The following is a 20569-nucleotide window of genomic DNA, read 5'->3' as shown; positions in this document are numbered from 1 at the left end:
TACTATCCCGAAAAATAATATTCATACTATTGTCAACCCCTTAGCAGTCTCGGGAAGAGCTTACACTTTAAATTATGATGAATACGAAAGGGCAATCTTTAAATTAATTAAAATAATTTAAATACAGGGTTTCTAAGTCAAACTAAAAGGGAAAATGCCAATCAAAAAAAGATAAAAGTGTCAACCAAAAAAGGAAAATTCCCATTCAAAAAAAAGAAAATCGTTATTTTTTAAATATTTAAAAATTAATATATAAATTTTTTTTTCTTGTCAATTTTTCTTAAATTTTTAGTTTTATTTTTCCTTATTTTATTTCTAACTTTTGTGATTTCTTTAAGTCATTTTTAATATTTATTTTTCTTATCTTTTCTCAATTTATTCTTCTTCTCATTTTTGATAATTCTTTTTGCCTTTTAAAAATAATTTATTAATTTTCCCTGTTATTTTTCTTCACTACTCTACCCCATTTTATGACATTTTTTAATAATTTTTTGACTTTTTATTATTTGTTTTCCTTATATTTTTATATTTTCAATTTCCTTTAATTTTTATTTCTCTTTTGTAATCAAATTTTTTGATTAATATTTTTAGCATATTAAATTATTTTATTACAATTACGATGTATATAATATGTCGTAATTTTTAAAGGCATCAAACCTATCCGGGTCCATAACGTGATTTAAAGGGATCCCTTTAAGAATTCAATTTTTTAAAGGATCAATCAATAGCTAATCAAAAGTTCTATCCAACTGGAGATCAATCTCCCCCCTCCCCTAAATGGGCGAGTTTGTCTTGTGGAACAAGAATATTTTTATCAAAACAAAAAATCGATATAGGTATCAAATAATAGCTAATTTAAATATCTTTTGACTGAAAGTATAATTTATGATTAGGACTTTGTCTGGGAGTGGATAGAGGAGATCAAAAAAATAAAAAATATTGATATATGTACAAATAAAAGGTAATTAAAATATCTTTTGATTGTAATAATAAATATCACTCTAATTGGGCGAGTCGAGGAGGGGGGTCAGAAATAATTTTTATTTTTCGCCCACCCCCACCCTCCATCCACCCTCCCCAGACTAAATCTTATCCATTCCTTTTCTTTCAGGACTTTTCCTTTTTTTGAATGACACTTATCCTTTTTTCTAACACTTTTCTTATTTTGATAAACCTTTTCCTTTTTTGATAGGACTTTTTCCTTAGCCTTTGGGACTTTTTTTTTGATTAAACCTTTTGCTTTTATGATTGATCCTTTTCATTTTTTGATCGGACCTTTTCCTTTTATGATTGACACTTTTCTTTTTTTGATTGGGGCTTTTCCTTTTTTGCTGGGACCTTTTCCTTTTATGATTGACATTTTTCCTTTTTTGATTGGGACTTATCCTTGGGGAACCCTGTATTTATATTGAAATAAAAAATTTTTTAGATCTCATATTGTTAAAATTTATATATGAAATGAAAAATATTTATATAAAATGTAATTTTATTTAAAATACGTGCGGGTAATTCCATACCAAATCGATAACTTTTCGGCTCGACCTTTTTAATTTCGATAAAATTTTGTATACTAAGAGAATATCATTAGAAAGCATCGAATCCAAAATTTTAGCCTCCTAGTACTCATAGTTCCTGAGATATCAATGGTCAAAAGTGCCAAAAATGACGTTTTTTCGAAAAATGCGATTTTTTAAAATTGAGATAAGTTAAAAAATAATGATTTTAAAAATATAAGTTATATGTCAATTTATAACTCTATTAAGGGTCTTTTATTGAATATTAAAATATTTTTCAAAATAATATTGTTGCGGTTTTTATTTAAGTTATAAATTTTAAACATGAAAACTCCAAGTGTTTCGCTTTCCAAATTTTTTTGAATTTAATATTTTCTTATTCTCTAACCTTATATCTATTCATAAAAAAATTTAAACTTGGGACAGCCATGGGTTTTTTAGTTATTGCGATTTAAAAAATCAAAAAAAAATAATATTTTCAAAAATAGATGGCGCTCATTTATAAAATAACGCGTTTTGTTAAAATTATTATTTTTTTTAAACTTTTTTCCATTTTAAACATAAATAATAAGATTTTCCAGCATTAATATTATGAAAATATATTATTTAGATCAATTGATAGACTTACTTATTATTATTATTACTTTATTGATAACTTGTAAAAATTATTAGTTTTTATAATAAATGATTAATTTCCTAAAAAGATAGTTACAATTCCTATATAAGAAAATATAATTAATTTCTGAAAGATAATAACAAGTTTTCATGCACCTGCCTTAATATTAATTAATTTTTATTTTACAAATATTTCAATATTAATTTTTTCTTAAAATTATTTATGTATAAATATAAATGTGCAAATCCTTTTAAAGAATCTAAACACTTTTATTGTAAAAAGAACCTGCGTAAAGTTACGACGTGGATGACACAATTTCCAAACATTGAGGCGGAACACTATATTTGTGATAAATGTCGTAAGCGTTTATCACAAAAAAATATTGAAAATATAAATTCTGATAGCGAATATGTAAATAATATCCCCACAGCATCCGCATCAATAGATACAATCAATTAAACCTTAAACGAAATTGGAATATCTCCTATTAAGAAAAAAAAACTAGCTGAAAAAAATTATCCAAAAAAAAAGATAGCAAAAATATCAAAAGCTCTTTCAGATATAATAATTAACAATCCAGAATCGGACACAAAAGACAATAATGATATACTCAACAATATGAAATTACATTATCCTAATTTATCTAAAAATAAAAAATATCAATTGCTGACCATTCTGCCTCCTAATTGGAGTGCAAATAATATAAAAACGGAATTCAACGCTACATATCATATGGCATATAATTCCAAAATCATTTTAAAAGAAAAGGGGATTCTTTCAACTCCAAATCGAAAGCCTGCAAAATATCTCAATCAAAACAGTTGATATTGTTAAAAGTTTTTTTTGCAGTGATAAAGTTAGTAGGGTATTACCAGGAAAAAAAGATTGCTTATCTATCATTGAAAAGGGGGAACGAGTGAACGCTCAAAAAAGGCTAGTTCTTAATAATTTAAAAGAATTATATAGTCATTTTAAGGAGAGTAATTCAAGCATAACAATTGGATTTTCGAAATTCGCAAGCTTAAGACCAAAAAATTGCATATTGGCAGGGGCTAGCGGAACACATAGTGTATGCGTTTGTAGCATACACCAGAATATTAACTAATGATTTTAGGCTGTGAATTAACAACATTGACTAAAAATGGTGAGGATATATTAACAACTTATAGAGATGTTATAGGCAGAATGATTTGCAACCCCCCATTACCAACCTGTTATTTTGGTGACTGTAGCGAGTGTCCTGGCTCGACACTCTTAAAAGAACGCATTGAAAAATTATTTATAAAAAATGATATAGCTCTTATTACGTTTAAACAATGGGTTTCGGTAGATAGAACAACTCTGGAGACTATTTCTCAATCTTCAGACGAATTTATTAATTAAGTAATATCTTTCATGAATTTTTATTTATCTATTATATTTACAAATTAATAAAATAATTTTACGAAATTTAAAATTATTAATGCTGGAAAACCTTATTATTTATGTTTAAAATGGAAAAAAGTTTAAAAAAAATAATAGTTTTAACAAAACGCGTTATTTTATAAAGGAGCGCCATCTATTTTTGAAAATAATATTTATTTTTTGATTTTTTAAATCGCAATAACTAAAAAACCCATGGCTGTCCCAAGTTTAAATTTTTTTTATGAATAGATATAAGGTTAGAGAATAAGAAAATATTAAATTCAAAAAAATTTGGAAAGCGAAACACTTGGAGTTTTCATGTTTAAAATTTATAACTTAAATAAAAACCGCAACAATATTATTTTGAAAAAATTTTTAATATTCAATAAAAGGCCCTTAATAGAGTTATAAATTGACATATAACTTATATTTTTAAAATCATTATTTTTTAACTTATCTCAATTTTAAAAAATCGCATTTTTCGAAAAAACGTCATTTTTGGCACTTTTGACCATTCATATCTCAGGAACTATGAGTACTAGGAGGCTAAAATTTTGGATTCGATGCTTTCTAATGATATTCTCTCAGTATACAAAATTTTATCGAAATTAAAAAGGTTGAGCCGAAAAGTTATCGATTTGGTATGGAATTACCCGTGCAAGATTTATTTAGAGCTATAAAATGAGCTATAATAGTTATATCAGAGACCTGCATTTTTTAAATATACCCGGGCCGGGCCTAAAAATATTTTTTTTAAACATATCCGGGCCGGGCCTAAAAAATTTTTTTTTAAATATATCCGGGCCGAGCCGGGCTTAAGATTGTTAAACCCGGGCCGGGCCTTAATATTTTTTATAAAAATTTTTACATTATGAGTTAACGGTTATAAGATTATATTATATTATAGTTATGATGATTAATATAATATTGGGTGATGGTTAACACTACCTAACAACCCACAGATCGATCTAATATTGGGTGATGGTTAACACTACCTAACAACCCACAGATCGATCTAATTATTAATTTCCTGCAAATTTATTCAAAGTATTAATATATTTTTTTATAATTCATATCTAAATTTTTACAACATATTTTACAACAATCAAATAAAGGAATATCTTAAATAAGCCCCAATATTCAAGTATTATTAATATATTTTTTTATAATTCATATCTAAATTTTTAGAATATATTTTACCAAAACAATCAAATAAAGGATTATCACTTCTTAAAGTTTGTAATTGATTTTACTTAATATAAAGCATTTTTTAATTGAAAAATTTGTTTTACACAAGTATCATTTTATTTCTCTTTTTCTCTGTCCCAAATTCAAGCAATTACGTATGTAGTCAGGGACAGATCGCAAAATGACGGAAAACTATATAAAATATTATATTAAATTACAAGAGGCTCAGGAAGTAAATGAAATACCATCGACCAGTCAAATTACGACTGTTGTTAATCAAACTGAATCGTTTTATGACAAATGGGGCGATGGTAATTCTGGTAATATGTCAATACCCGATGATGAATATTATCATTACATAAATAATAGATAAAACATTTAAGGTGGATAATTTGTTAGTGGTGGGCGGCTCATCAAAGCGAATTTCCAATTTTAGCAAAATTGGCAATTCCTGCTTTAAGTGCAAGCTGTGAGCGGAATTTTTCCACTACTGGGAGAATTCTTGAAGAAAGAAGAAGTAATCTTCAATCTGAAAATGTAGATATGCTTCTCTTTCTTCATGATAATTTGTGAATTTTTAATATCTTTCTTGAGTATAGGGTTTCGTCAATCATGCTGGTTTTTTACTTTGCAAACTGTCAAATATTTATTGCATTTATTATATTTACCTTGAGTCATGAAAGTTTTTAATCCAACATTTTTCATTATTTTTTTTTACAATATTATATAATACAATTATCTTCTTTTGTTAAAAATTTATATTATAAAATAAATTATATTAATATTGTGCAATTAGATTATATTTTCAAAATACTATTTATTATACATGCATTTTTTTAAATAGCGATTTATTTTTATTTTATAAATTAAATAGTAAATTAAATACATTATATTATATTCTCAAAATATTTTCCATTTTTATAAATTAAATATTAGTTTTATTTTTTTTAAATGTAATATAAAATATAGTATATGACAAATATTATTACCATTTTTATGAATATTAGTTTTATTTTTATAAATGCAATATAAAATATAGTATGCTCAAAATATCCATTTTTATAAATAACTGTTTTATAATTTTTATAAATTCAATATAATATTCTCAAAATATTAGCTTTTTACATGCATTTTTTAAATAATAAGCGATAATACTCGCTGAAAAATATGGTAAAATACCTCATAGGTGAATTTTTGTATATACCAGGTCATTTTTAAAAATTCCGAGCCGGGTCTGAAATTTTTAAATCCGGCGGGCCGGGCCGTAAAAAATTTTTTTAAAAAATATCCGGGCCGGGCCTTAAATTTTTAAATCCGGGCCGGGCCGTGCAAATGGTACCTCTGCAGGTCTCTGAGTTATATATAGCGGATCTAATTTTAAAGTAATTCCAATTTTAAAAAATCGTTAAGCAAAGTCACTTTGAGATCCTATATCTCGGGTTCTAATAGAATTAAGAGGCTAATATTTTGGATTCGTCAAAAAAACCTTTTAATAACTTATATAACAAATTTTAACAAAATCTGAGATGGTTAGATTGTAGTGTGTTATTAATTGATATTTATCTTTTTATTCAAATAAAGATACATAGTTTGTTATATAGAATATTTAATAAGAATATATTATATATATAGTATGATAGCATAACGCTTATTTATATTAGGTTAAAAATGAAAATACTAATCATAAAAATATGGAACAATATGTATATTTATTAATTAAGGACTATAACTTAATAAAATAAAAACATTATTTACTAAATATCTTATAAATACAAACATTTATCTTTAAAGATAAGATATATTTTTAGATTCTTAAAACCTTGAGAGTTTTTTTTAATTTTTAAGAGCCAGGATAAATGAATATTCTGATTTAATCGCTTTTTTAAAAAAATTATATCAAGATTTTTATTATTCCATTATCTTATATTATATAAAATAATGAGAAAAAAGGCAATATAATTATCAGCATTGGACTGGTATAGCTGCCAAAATAAATATCGGCAAAAATCGGATAGTATCAGTAAAAAAATTGTAGATTGGTGCTGCCCTACCTATCTATAAATTTTCGCCCAATATTTTATCTAAATTTTAAAAGTATAAAAAAGTATTTGAGTTATCATATAAATGGTTATTTTAAGATCTTCGTAATTGCAAAATACATTTATTATTTACAACTATTCTACTTTTGTTCTTGTTTGCAAAAAATGCTATATAATATCTTTACATAAGAAGTAGCAAAATAGTTTTCTAAGAAATTAGGGATAGGGAAAGGAGCTCATCCTAAGCAACTATGATTGAGATTATTAATAAAATTATTAGGATCGAAATATTAGGAAAGATTTCCAGAAGCCTATTACTAATGATAATGTTTAAAATGTTATTAGGAGTATTTATGGCATGTGTGAATAATATATTAATTATGATATTTTCCCTCTGGATCATTATAAATTCATCCTCCCCTTCATGGGGCAACTACTCTAGTTTCTTGCCATCATAATGAAATTATTGTTGGGAAGCATTTTTTGCTCAACTCATCAGCAAGCTCTTTTGCAGCCTTTAAGCAATCCTTAAGATTATTATTCTATAATCGATGTATCTTTTCTATAACTAAGTAGATACTGTTGATCATCTTGCTTATAAGATTTACATGTGCCAAAACATCATACCAAATAACCAGAGTATCCAAAAAGGATAAATTCATAAGACAAAGATACATTCTCTGTGCTACACATTGGGTCTTTTGTTATTTCTGAAACATCCACCAAAGCACCAAAAATATTACCAACCTGATATAAGATCAATGTTATATCTGAAACATCCACTAAAGCACCAAAAAATATTACCAACCTGATATCAGATCAATTTTTAACTTTCAAATTTGAATTCTAATTTTTTATTTTTATTAATAATTTAAAAATCATATCATGTGATATTTAATATTACATGTAATAAAGGGTATCAAAGCTGATCTTATACTTTCAAAATTTTAATAAAATGCAGTCCAAAAAAAAAGATATAACCAGGACACTAATCAAATTGACTACTTTTATAAAAATAAGTTTAAATTAGTAATTATTTATTAATCTTTCTAATATATATTGTATAAAATCAACTGTTTAAATATTTGACTAATGAAGAGATTATAAAAAAAATTAGTATTAACAATCTATATATGCTCAAGTATAATGTATGGGACTGTTGATATCATATATAAAAATAAAATAAACATTAAAATGAAATAATTATATTAAATTTTTCCTTATATTTTATTCTTAATTTTGAAAATAATTTATTCAATATATTTTTTTCAAGGTAAAGATTTTAGAAAATTAATATTATAAAATTATATTATTTCAATATAAGATAAATATGCAGAGCCAGTTATTTACATAACTTTCTTTTAAAACAAATTGGCTAAAACACTTTAAAAAAAAACAATTTACAAAAAATTTCTATATTAAAATAGTTTTAATAAATAAAAGACCTGATTATGGCTAAGCCTTTATTCATAATGTAGATGCAAACAAAATTGCCTTAAAAAAATTAAAAATTGAAGGACTTTTTAAAAATAAGTGAATGTAAATTTGATATTTATAATACATGTGTTATAATAGTTAATAAATAAAAAATTATTAAGCATATTCTCTTTAAAAAATCAAAACTTATGAATATAAATATCCCTCAATATAAAGATTATAAATTTCAAAATGTATATTTAATTGAAAATGTGCAATATTTAATTATTTAAAAATAAATGTAAAACTATTATTGTATTCATATTATATGTGGGGTTTAATTTAAAATTAATGCATTTCTTAAAGGTTATTAATTTAATTAAAATAATTAATTTAATTTAAAAAACCAGCATATGTGATAAATTATTATTATATAATTACCTCTAACTTTAGTGTATTACATATCACTTCAGATTCTTTTACTATTAAATTTGCCACCTTTAATTCTTCATTAGGATCTAAATTTTATTAAATAGATAAAAACTTAATAAACTTATCTAAATTATAACATTAATATATTCATTTTATAAAATTTATGCCTTGAATATCTTGTGACCCTTCAATTAAAACTTCTTTAGTAAAACTTGTGATTTGAGATTTTAAAGAAGCTAGATTAGACCCAAACCAGGCCATCAAAGAGTTCAATTTTAAATAATAAAGCCACGTAATTTATAATTATAGTAATGCAAATCTTTTATTACAACTTCCATCCTTTACAGCTATTAATAATTTAGCAATACTTATAGTTCTTAATCTTATAGTAGGAAATAAAGAATATGAGGTACTATGGACAAAAGTTATAATTATATAAATTATTAAGATACCTTCAACTGACAATATTTTTATTTATTCATTCTATTAACATCAATAGAATATACTTATTCAGCATAAATAGTTAAAATAAAACTCAGTTCCTCCTCACCTTGCCAGTGGCCTATACAACTGAGAGGGGGGAGTTCCGAAGCAACTGCTTCTAAATATTTGTGTGGGGGTACTTCTTTTTTTTAAATAATAAAAATTAAATTTTTTATTATATTTAATTCTTTTATTGTTTTGCTACATCTAGTTTATGAATGTAATATTTAATTTATTATATATTGAAGGAAATTTTGGTCGATGTTTAGTAAATTAGGTTGTTATCCGAGATTTCTTGTTACAAAATTATTTTTCCAATTTCAAAATATGCCCAAAAGTATTGACCAAAAAAAATACAAATTGCTCATCGCGTAATATTAGAGACGATAAATATCTAGAATTAGGAGCTCTTCAACTTATACATTATTAACCAAAGATATTAATAATGGAAACAGATCCTTTAACGAAAGTTTTTAAGAGAAAACTACTATTGACAATAGCAAAATTGCTAGAAATTTAATTACATATATTTATTAAAATGAATAAAGTTTTTTGATAACATGTCTCTTATTTGGAGGTCCACACGCAAATTCAAAATGGACATGTGAAGTGAAGGTCTAAATAAATGGCAAAACATTAATCATGATATTATTTTGTATGAATCTCCACAGGCACATATGATGGCCGATTATGGAAAGCTTTTTCACAATAAAAAATCCATATTACAATTTATAATACCCCAGAAAGATAGCGTGGACAATAACCGTTCTATCATAATAATATTAATAATGTCTAGCTTATTTAATATCTTGTAACCAAGCCTTCTGGGGGAACGGGCAACAAGGGCAATATGATGAGCCTTATTAAACTCATTGCAGATTCTGAACCTGTTCTCAAATTGTATTTACAACAAAAGAAAGAAGAAGGGGAAAAAATAAAGGGTTTAAAATCGAAACTATATTTAAATCTTTTATCATATAATAAAATGAATATTCTCATTGAAACCATGAAAAATATGATTATAAAAAAAATTCAAAAGGAGATTGAATTTAACATTTGCTTTTCAATCATAGTTGATCACATATGATGTTTCGAAATCAGAAGGAGTAGCTTTGTTAGGAAGATATGCTGAAAATAGTCAGACGCCTAAATCCGTCGAAAGAAAGATTGATAGAAATATATTGTACAGGAAATACAACTGGTCTCGATATTAGAAAGAATATAAACTTGCTCCATGTATCTACCCCTCGAATTCCTAGTTAGGCAAAGCTATGATGGCGCTTCAAACATGAGTGGAAGAATTAATGGAGTGCAGGCTTTGATTAGAGCGGAGGGGCCAAAGGCAGCTTTTATTTGGTACTATTGTAATCAATTAAATTTAATTATTGATCGTCAAGCAATAAAAGAATTGCGAAATGTTTTAGGAATAATAAACGAGATTTGTGTACATTTTAATGGTGTTAAAAGATATGAGGTGCTCAGTCAGAATAATGTACTGACATAATCGCAAATATTTCTACACATTAAAAATACCACTCGATAATATTATCTTATTTGTTTAGATTTAAAATGTTTATTTTATATTTATAGAAGCTGGCTATCATCATACAAAGCAATTGTAATTTTTTTTCTACTTTATGATGCCTTGAGAGCAGCTTTGACAAATTTAAAAGATTCTGAAGATCCTGTCACCCACTATGGCTAGTGCTATAGTCTTTAGAATAGAAAAATTTATTTTATTTTATCATTTTGTGTGTTGGATAAAATTATGATGATAACAGGCTTGGCTTGTACAAAATTGCAAACCATTTCGAAGGATATAGGGGTTGCAATAAATCAAATTCAATTGGCAAAAGATTGCCTGATTAATTTGAGATAATTTAAATTATTATCTTTTATTATTTTTCAATCCTAATAGATAATAACACTTTTGGATGTTTTTTCAAAAGCACAAGATTTTATAAAGTAGAGAAATCTACCATTTGATTTTTAAAGTTCTAGACTTCAAACATTACAATCCAAAAATGTGAGGTATATACTTTCATCATTATATATTTTAGCTTTATAACCAGTGTGTCACTTGGTTTGATTATTATGCAGTTTAATGAAAGATTTAATGACAAATCAATGAAATTTTTAAATCAAACATCATTTTTTGCATCAAAGGGATTGGCGGAAAAGTCAATTGTTAAAGAAGATATCGAGAATATATGTGAATTTTATCATTTAAATTCAAGTCAAATTTTTGAAGAAATGTTCAAGTTTAGAAGTGGCTAAAACAGGGGATGTAATAATTACTCGTGATCTAGAGGTTAGAGATTCTTAAGATTTGTCAGATTCTGAGAATTGTAATTTAATTATAATATTTATACTAATACATTATTTAGCTTCTTCTTCTGATGATGATAATTCTGAGACTTATGATTCAGTTCGTTTATTTTACCTTATCGTCTACTTTAAAATTTTTCTGCTTTCCCTAATTTAACAATTTTATATTAATATTTATTAACCATTTCTACTACCTCATGTACTGCCGAAAGACTCATGTGTAAAATTAAATTAATTAAAACAAGACTTCGTAGCACCATGAAAGATTTATTTCTAAATATTAACCATTTTATTTAAAAAATTTACTTAAACAATTAAATAATGATGAAATTATAAATTCTTTCCCTTTCACTACCCCTATTTATCTTAATTATTAATTTAAAATAAATATTTTTAAAGTATATATATTTATTTTACATTTTTAAGCTAATAAAAAATATCCCCCTTAGTCCTCCCCCCATTCCCTAACCCCCCAAAATGTATGCATATATCTTAAACAATAATTTGAAAGAAAGAATGAAAAAGTTGATAAACTAAAACTATTCATCAAAATTTATACATTTTTGGAAAAAAGCATTTATATATATAAAAAAAGTGAACCAAAAATGTATTTTAAGAAATGGAATATAAGCCAAAGATAAGTCTTAAGACAAAAGTGAAATGTAATATAATTATTAACTAGTAGAAAGCCCGTCAAAAATGACAGGGAGTGAGATTTTTTTTATTTTTTTACGATAGATGTCATGCCAGGTCCAAGCTCACAATATTAGGAAGCATCCAAAATCTTATAATTATAAAAAAGTTTATCAAGCCCAGCTCAACCCTTAATAATTTGTAAAAGATATTCCCAAGTCAGGTGCAAGCTAATATTAATTTTGAGGTTCCAAGCCCAGTCCTACCCATAATTTTGAAAATTTTTTCCCTCCTCGGAGATAGTTAAATTTTTAATATCATCACATGAACGGGAAATATCTTGATTTACCAATTAGTCGAATATGGAAAAAAAAACATGTAAATTCGGTATTAAGGGAAACTGGGAAGGCCTGGGCAACCACTTATTAGAGAATCATGACAAATAAAATAAAAATAACCGACTCTTATACTTTTTTGTAATTTGATCAATTAAAATTATATCTAAAAAATATGTTGTTTATTATATAAGGTTATTGTTGTTTTTCATATAAATTTAATATATGTCTTGTAATTCTGAAATTATTTGTCAAAGAATTTGATAAGGGATATATATTTTTTTATGTAAAGTAAAAAAAATGCTGTATATTTAAATTACAAAAATGCCATTAAATACTAATGATATATGCAAATTATTTATATATTTTTTAAGATATTTTTTTTTATTGACATATAAATTTAGGATTATTTTTTTAAAAAATAATGTGGAATATTTATTATGTATTCGATAAAATTAAGAGCAAATTTGACATTTTAATTTTTGATGGGAAAAGTGACAAAATAAATCTGGGCGGTCGTCTGGAGAGGAAATAATTAATGTATAATTTTATATCATTTAGGGTTGTAGATGAAAGTAATAACGGATTACCAAAGCAGTGTACAAAACACAATACTTCCTGATAAAGATGATATGCCTATGAACGCAAAACGATATTTCTGCCAATGTCAGCATTGGTACCCCCCTCTAAAATAGAATCATGAACGACAATGTTAACTAAACCATAAAACGGTCGTAAGTATTGTTATAAAGGCCACGACAGAAATACTGCATATTTTTCTATTAATAAAGTTGATTAAATTGGCCGTACTGTACATTCAAGTTTGAAAATTCCTCTAAATATTCATGAAAGTTTCTCAGAGAATCGGATAAAGTAATATTTATATTAACTCCTAGTGAAGGATAGTACAGAATTAAATGTTTATATTTGTTAAAAAATAGGCGGAGGTGGCATAGGGATTGTGGCAGTGGTGATAGAAATATCATTTGTAGAACTGGGTGAAAATAAAATAAACATAGATATAAAACATAAGATAAAAAAAACAAAATAAACTTCCAGATGAGTTCATTTCAAGCGTAGTTCTTTATTATTTTGTCTACCAGTAACTCTAGAACGGGTAAGGCGTTTGTTTAATCGTCATTATTTTCTTTGCTTATATTTAATAATAGATTCATCATGTTTTGTATCAATGTGAGGGATTAGGGGTAGAGTAGACAAATAAAAAAATCAGGCAAAAATATAAATAACTATTGTTGAAAATAAACAAACATTAAAATAATGTAAAACCGGTAGATGGGTCAATATTAGATGCATATAGAGCTATCATTAAAAAAAATTTTTGGGGGACTTATCAAGCCTATTATTATATTCTAAAAGTTAAAAAATAACATGATGAATGTAATGTTATTAAGATAAAGGTTAACTAATTGTAAGGTAATTAAAAAATAAGATTAATAAAGGGGGGAAAAAAGAAGGTATAAATTATTATATTATATTATAATAAAAATAAAAATTAAATTAAAGGAATTGATAAGTTTGGTTTGGCTATCATCAGGAAAAAATTTTGGGGGACTTATCAAGCCTATTATGATATTCTAAAAGTTAAAAAATAATATGTCTACCAGTAACTCTAGAATGGGTAAGGCGTTTGTTTAATCGTCATTATTTTCTTTGCTTATCTTTAATAATAGATTCATCATGTTTTGTAGCAATGTGAGGGATTAAGGTTAGCCTAGACAAATAAAGAAATCAGGCAAAAATATAAATAAACTATTGTTGAAATTAAACAAACATTAAAATAATGTAAAACCGGTAGATGGGTCAATATTAGATGCATATTTCTAGTAGTTGGAGGGCTATCATCAAAAAAATATGGGGGACTTATCAAGCCATATTCTAAAAGTTAAAAAATAACATGATGAATGTAATGTTATTAAGATTAAGGTTAATTAAGTGTAAGGTAATTAAAAAATAAGATTAAAAAAGGGGGGAAAAAAGAAGGTATAAATTATTATATTATAAAAATAATAAAAATTAAATTAAAGGAATTGATAAGGTTTGGCTATCATCTGGAAAAATTTTTTGGGGGACTTATCAAGCCTATTATGATATTCTAAAAGTTAAAAAATAATATGTCTACCAGTAACTCTAGAACGGGTAAGGCGTTTGTTTAATCGTCATTATTTTCTTTGCTTATCTTTAATAATAGATTCATCATGTTTTGTAGCAATGTGAGGGATTAGGGGTAGCCTAGACAAATAAAGAAATCAGGCAAAAATATAAATAAACTATTGTTGAAATTAAACAAACATTAAAATAATGTAAAACAAGTAGATGGATCAATATTAGATGCATATTTCTAGAAGTTAGAAAGCTATCATCATAAAAATTTTTTATCAAGCCTATTATGATATTCTAAAAGTTAAAAAATAACATTATGAATGTAATGTTATTAAGATTAATTAATTGTAAGGTAATTAAAAAATAAGATTAAAAAAGGGGGGAAAAAGAAGGTATAAAATATTATATAATAAAAATTTAATTAAAAGAATTGATAAGTTTGGCTATCATCAGGAAAAAATTTTGGGGGGACTTATCAAGCCTATTATGATATTCTAAAAGTTAAAAAATAATATGATGAATGTAATGTTATTAAGTATAAAAAGGTTAGGATAAGAATATTTAAATATTTGAATATACTTGGTTATCTTCTTAATTATTGGTTATGAAAGAAAAATATGAGTATAAAAAGATTTAATTAATGTGTAATTGATAATATGAAATGAAAATTTATAAGGTAATCTAAAAAATAAAGAAAATATTAAGTGAAATAAAAATTTTATTCATATTTACAAATTTGAGGGAACATTGTTTTTCATTCATGTTAGGCATGTGATCATCAATTCTAATCATCTGTTGAATAAAATAAATAAATAAAATAAAAATAAAATAAATACGCGATGACATGACGTAGCGATGACATGACTTAGCGATGACATGACGTCACGATGACGTTGTGAGGACATCGGAAAATTATAATATAGATAAAAGAGCTTAACAATCTCTTCAAACAAAATATAAATCTTTAATCGGTATTATCAATATATTTATCAAATTACAAAATCTATAAATTGATTGTTTTTATTCGAAGGTCATAACATTTATACCTTTAAATAGAATTTTTAAAATTAAATTTTGATTGTAAATACTCTAAAATTGTTATAGCAGAAATATCTGCTTCATTTAATATCTTTTTAATTATGTCAACAATTTAACAATTTAGAATGACATTTTTAACAATAGAGAAGTAATATCTATTTACAATATTTCTCTGCTAAGATGAACACAACTTTGCATAATTTTGTAATCTTTATTAATAAAGATTCTTCTGAGTGCAATTACATATTAACTGCATGTAGTAGATTTCTTACATGCAGAACCATGTTAAATATGTTTCAACCAATTCATTTTCGAAAAAATCTATCAAAATATTTGGACAACTTTTTATAATTTCCATCTAAAAAATATATCTCTTTCGAGGTTCATGATATCTCAAAATAATGGTGGGTATTAAATACTTAGGGCCTATGCTTAACAATGTTTAAATAGGAATTAATTAATAATTGTTTATTCATAATTCAAAAATATTGAGGAGTTATTAATGCTCTATTATAAATAAATTCTTATAATTATAATGAATTACTCTTGCTAAAAAAATATAATAAAATAATTATCTTATAGATTATCCGAATGTTCCTAAACTAATTCCTAAAATTTAGTAATACTAGGGTTAGCAAGTCGGTCAACTGACTGGTCAAATTTAATCAATTGACCGGAGGAGTATTTGACCTGATCAAATACTCCAGAAAATCCGAAGGAAAAAAATAAAAAATATGTTTGAAAATATAAATAAATAAATATTTGTAATCACAATGCGACTACTTATTTATTTGGTCCCCAATATTAAGGGGAGCATCTTATTAGTAGTGAATTTAACAAAATATGTGATATAATTAAGTATTATGCATTTTACAAGGTATTGATCATAATATTTCAAGTGATAGCATAAATTTCAGAAGTAAAAGCGGCATGTTTAATAGCAAATTATGTTTAAAGCAGTATATTTCATAAGAAACAATCACCACTTCAGATTGATGGAATTGGCTTAATATTCTTACTAAAATGAAATCGATTGAAGATCTCGTTAATAGGAAAATTGATTTATAAACCATTTTAGTATTATTTATTTAAGCCATTTCCAAAACCTTGTTTAAGCTTAACGGTTGCTCTTCGTCTCTAATATTTGGGTATCTTAAACGTAGTTCTTTATCTAGTTGTGACATCTTTAATCCAGGGATTAATTGATCACGAATTCACAGTTCTATAATATCTTTAAATTTACATCTAGGGCTAGTTCCTTTATATTATCTAAATAACTCATAACTGATTCTGTTGGTCCTCGACTTTATCTAATAAAATCAATTCTATGCCAAGACAGTCCTTTCGTCTTTAAAAATTGTTTTGCAATTTTATATAAATCTGCCCATACCATATCATCAATTTTCCTTAGAAATATTTAATTTTTATATCTGTTATTATATTTATTCCTCCATATGCTATGAATAATTTTTTCAAAGCTGCGTCTATTTGAGGAATATTCTTAACATCCAAAATATGTTTAATATAATCCAAATAATCATCTAAAGAAGTTTCCTCTTTACAAAATTAGTTTAATTATTGAAATATCACCCATAATTTTCAAATATATATATTATTTATTTTTTTTTAAAAAAAAAATGTATAATTCTATTTAATATTTAACTTGACAAAAGACCGCGTTTTTTTTTATTTCGTCGCCAATTAAGTAGAACTTAACAAAACAAATTAAGTGTCAATTAAACAACCTATTCCCCAACAGCAATGACTCTTGCTCTTCAAGACCTTCCTATTATCATAACATCCCAAATTTAAAGGCCAAACTTATCAACCGTAATATTAATGCCTGTAATATTAAAGCAGCTATAAATTTAGTAGTGTCCGAAGACACCATATCCCCTGACAATTTGGACACTATACTCTTATTACAATCTATACATCCCCAAGATTTTAATGAATTACCACCATCACCTCTAACCATTCCTACTCCTCCTTTAACCGTCATACAAGTTATTAAGGCAATATCTTCTTTCAGAAAAGACTCCTCAGGAGGACTTGACGGTTTTAGAGCTATATACCTTCAGGACCTCTCTAAATCAACAACCACCAAGATTGAACCTATACACAACATAACAACTCTACTTAATCCCTTCTTCATTACAACCTCTTATTCACGGTGCACGCTGAATAGCCTTAAACAAAAAAGATGGCGGCATATGCCATTCGCCATCGGCTCTATTTTCCGTCGAATTATATCCAAAATTATTTGTACCCGCATTAAAAACAAGCTCACCGAGCGATTAGTTCCTCATCAGCTAGGCTTTAACATACCTTCCGGTTGTAAAGCGGCCTCCCATGCCACACGTATCCAACTTCACTCCACTAAAAACTACATATTAAAAGTGGATTTTAAAAAAGCCTTTAACTCTCTAAAACGAGAACATTTTCCCCCCATTTTCTGCGGCGCTTTTCCAGAATATTCTCCATATCTTTTTGCCTCTTATAACAATTCATCCTACCTTAAATTCAACAATACAATAATTGAATCAAGGCAAGGCATTCAACAGGCTGATCCCCTTGGACCCGCCCTTTTTTGCTTAGGTATCCAGTCATTCATTGAATTGATAATCGTGAAACAAATTTGACCCTCAATGTTTGGATGATGGAATTCTTGCTGGTCCAAATGATGAACTCTTAAAAATAGCCCCTATAATAAATAATCTAACCAATATTACAGGGTTGTCTCTTAATAACAACAAATGCGAATTTTATTCACCAGATGAAATCTTTACCGCTCCTCATAACTTCACACCCATTAACCTATCCGGGTTCACATATCATGGATCTCCAATAGGCGGCAATAAAGCAATCGAATATTTCAAAACAAAATTTCTCCGTAATTTCCACCTTTTACATAAAATACTTCAAGTCCTTCCTTCCCATCAAGCTTTCTTCCTTCTCAAAAACTTTTTCTTAATCCCAAAAATCCAACGCGCCTTCCGCTCTGCCACACTTTTCTTATTCCCTGAAATTCTCACTCAAATAGAATCAACAATCAAAGATTCTTTAGAAGGCATCCTCAATGTAAAATTCATTCTTGGATGCAGGCCTCCTTACCCTCGAAATTTGGGGGTCTTGGCCTAAGATCACCCGCGTCACTCAGCTTTACTGCCTTTTTAGCCTCAGAATCAAGCTGCCGCTTAATTATTCCACTTAATAACAGCGTCTTCATGACAGGATTTTTACTGGATGCTAACCCCCTTCAATAACCTTTGCCTACTCCCCCTCGCCGCCTTCCGCGGCGGTGTCTTTCTATTATTTTCACCTTTTTAATTTATTGATACTCTTTTCAAAGAATTAATAAAGGATAACTTAAATTAATCTATTTCTACTACCAACTATCGATATTTTGTGAATATAAAGAATTTATTTTTTAGATAATAAAGAATTTATTTTTTAGATAATAAAGAATTTATTTTTTAGATAATAAATTCACTTAAAACCTCCATTATTTACAATAAATTAATTATTATGGCATTATGAGCTTGCTGAAATATCTAAACCTTTTAAATTACATTACAAAGTATAGCAGAAAGTTTTATTTGGAAAACAATGTGTATGATTGATTGCAATATATAGATTTGGTCGATGAATTGTATTATAATAATTCCATAATAAAAGTATTAATTTTTATTGCAATAAATTTTGTCCTATTTGATCTCAAAATTTATTAGATAACTCCCCGATTTTTCGCAAAATGTATATTCTAAGGTCAGGCCCCCATTAAAGCAGCCTACCCCCTCAAAAAAATAGGATGCAAACTGTTCCTACCCCTCCCGCTCATGTAGACGCTGCTTAACAATAACCCCAGAGACTCCCTGCCCACGCCCTAACAATCTGGAAAGAGAATTCCCTCTCCGCTCCAATCCCCACATCACGAAAGCAACATGACTGGGATCTTTTTAATACGCCACTCCGTTGAATATCTAATATCGAGTGCTGCTTCTAAGGGATCTCCATCAATTCTTTCACATTTATTATCTCACATTACAGTTGATGTATCCTTAACAGTTGATCATCTCTCTCCAACTGCAAGTTCCACAACTTTTGCCTTTTCTATCGGGCTCTGAATGGTTAGAAGCTTTGCCCAGCTCAAACTTAGGACTCCCCTTAACAAACGAAGAATTACGCATAACAATAGGTCTCCGTCTTAATTGTAAAATACTGGCTAACTCCGCGTGTACATTATGTTCCCACCCATTGTTTCGGACATCATCCTCTTCATTGTCGATTCTCTAAAGGTAGACATTCTCGACACAGCAGTTAACGGCACCATTCTCCGTGCTCTACGCTCAGCTCAAATTTCCGCAACCCTTGAACCCTGTGGCCTCTCAACCGAGAATAATATACGGCCAGATAGGCTGACCTTAATACCTTGGAGTAATGGAACTCCATTAGCATGGGATTATACTTGCATCGACCGATTTGCTCCCTCGTTTAGTAACAACTCATTCGTACGAGCGGAAACTCTAAAATTAATAAATACACTTCCCTAACCAATTGCAATCTCATACAAATCGTATCCGACATAACCGGTTTTTTTGGTAATCATGCCCCAACCATCTTCAAATCCCTTGGTAAAAAAATTCGCGCCATCACTGGTGACCCACAGAAAGGCTTCTATCTCAGACAGCGCATATCTATTGATATATGCAGATCTAACTGCATTGCCATCCACGGCGCCCTTTTTTGATCTCCTCCCACCCAACATACAATTTATTATACTAATTTTTTTATTATACAGTTTTTATATAATTTTATTTTGCAAATAGTTTAGATGATATTTTTAATATATTAAATTACGTATATATGTTTTACTTTTAAAGTTCAATTTGACTAATAAAAATTATAGAAGATCTTCAAAAATTTTTTTTTATATCTTTAAGAAACTTCATAAAATATATGATCAATTTTAATGCTATCTTTTATTTAAATTCTTGTATATATAATATATATCTATATACT

At 27.0% G+C, this 20569-nt stretch overlaps 1 protein-coding gene across 1 annotated transcript in view; it reads right to left on the bottom strand.

Moving 5' to 3' along the window:
* Window positions 1-8887, bottom strand: part of LOC135928685 (thyroid receptor-interacting protein 11-like) — a 48046-nt gene extending 39159 nt beyond the window's left edge. The window contains exons 1-2 of the mRNA XM_065465141.1: window positions 8777-8887; window positions 8619-8695 (exon numbers count right to left, since the gene is read on the bottom strand). Coding sequence (XP_065321213.1) covers window positions 8619-8695; window positions 8777-8870 — 171 coding nt within the window. The 5' untranslated portion in view covers window positions 8871-8887. The remainder of the gene's footprint in view (window positions 1-8618; window positions 8696-8776) is intronic.
* Between the last annotated feature and the right edge of the window lie 11682 nt (window positions 8888-20569).

Source organism: Gordionus sp. m RMFG-2023, chromosome 4, assembly GCF_954871325.1.
Source record: "Gordionus sp. m RMFG-2023 chromosome 4, tfGorSpeb1-WG-v2, whole genome shotgun sequence".
NCBI classification, from domain to species: domain Eukaryota; kingdom Metazoa; phylum Nematomorpha; class Gordioida; order Chordodea; family Parachordodidae; genus Gordionus; species Gordionus sp. m RMFG-2023.
This window is presented reverse-complemented; position numbering and strand designations above follow the sequence as displayed.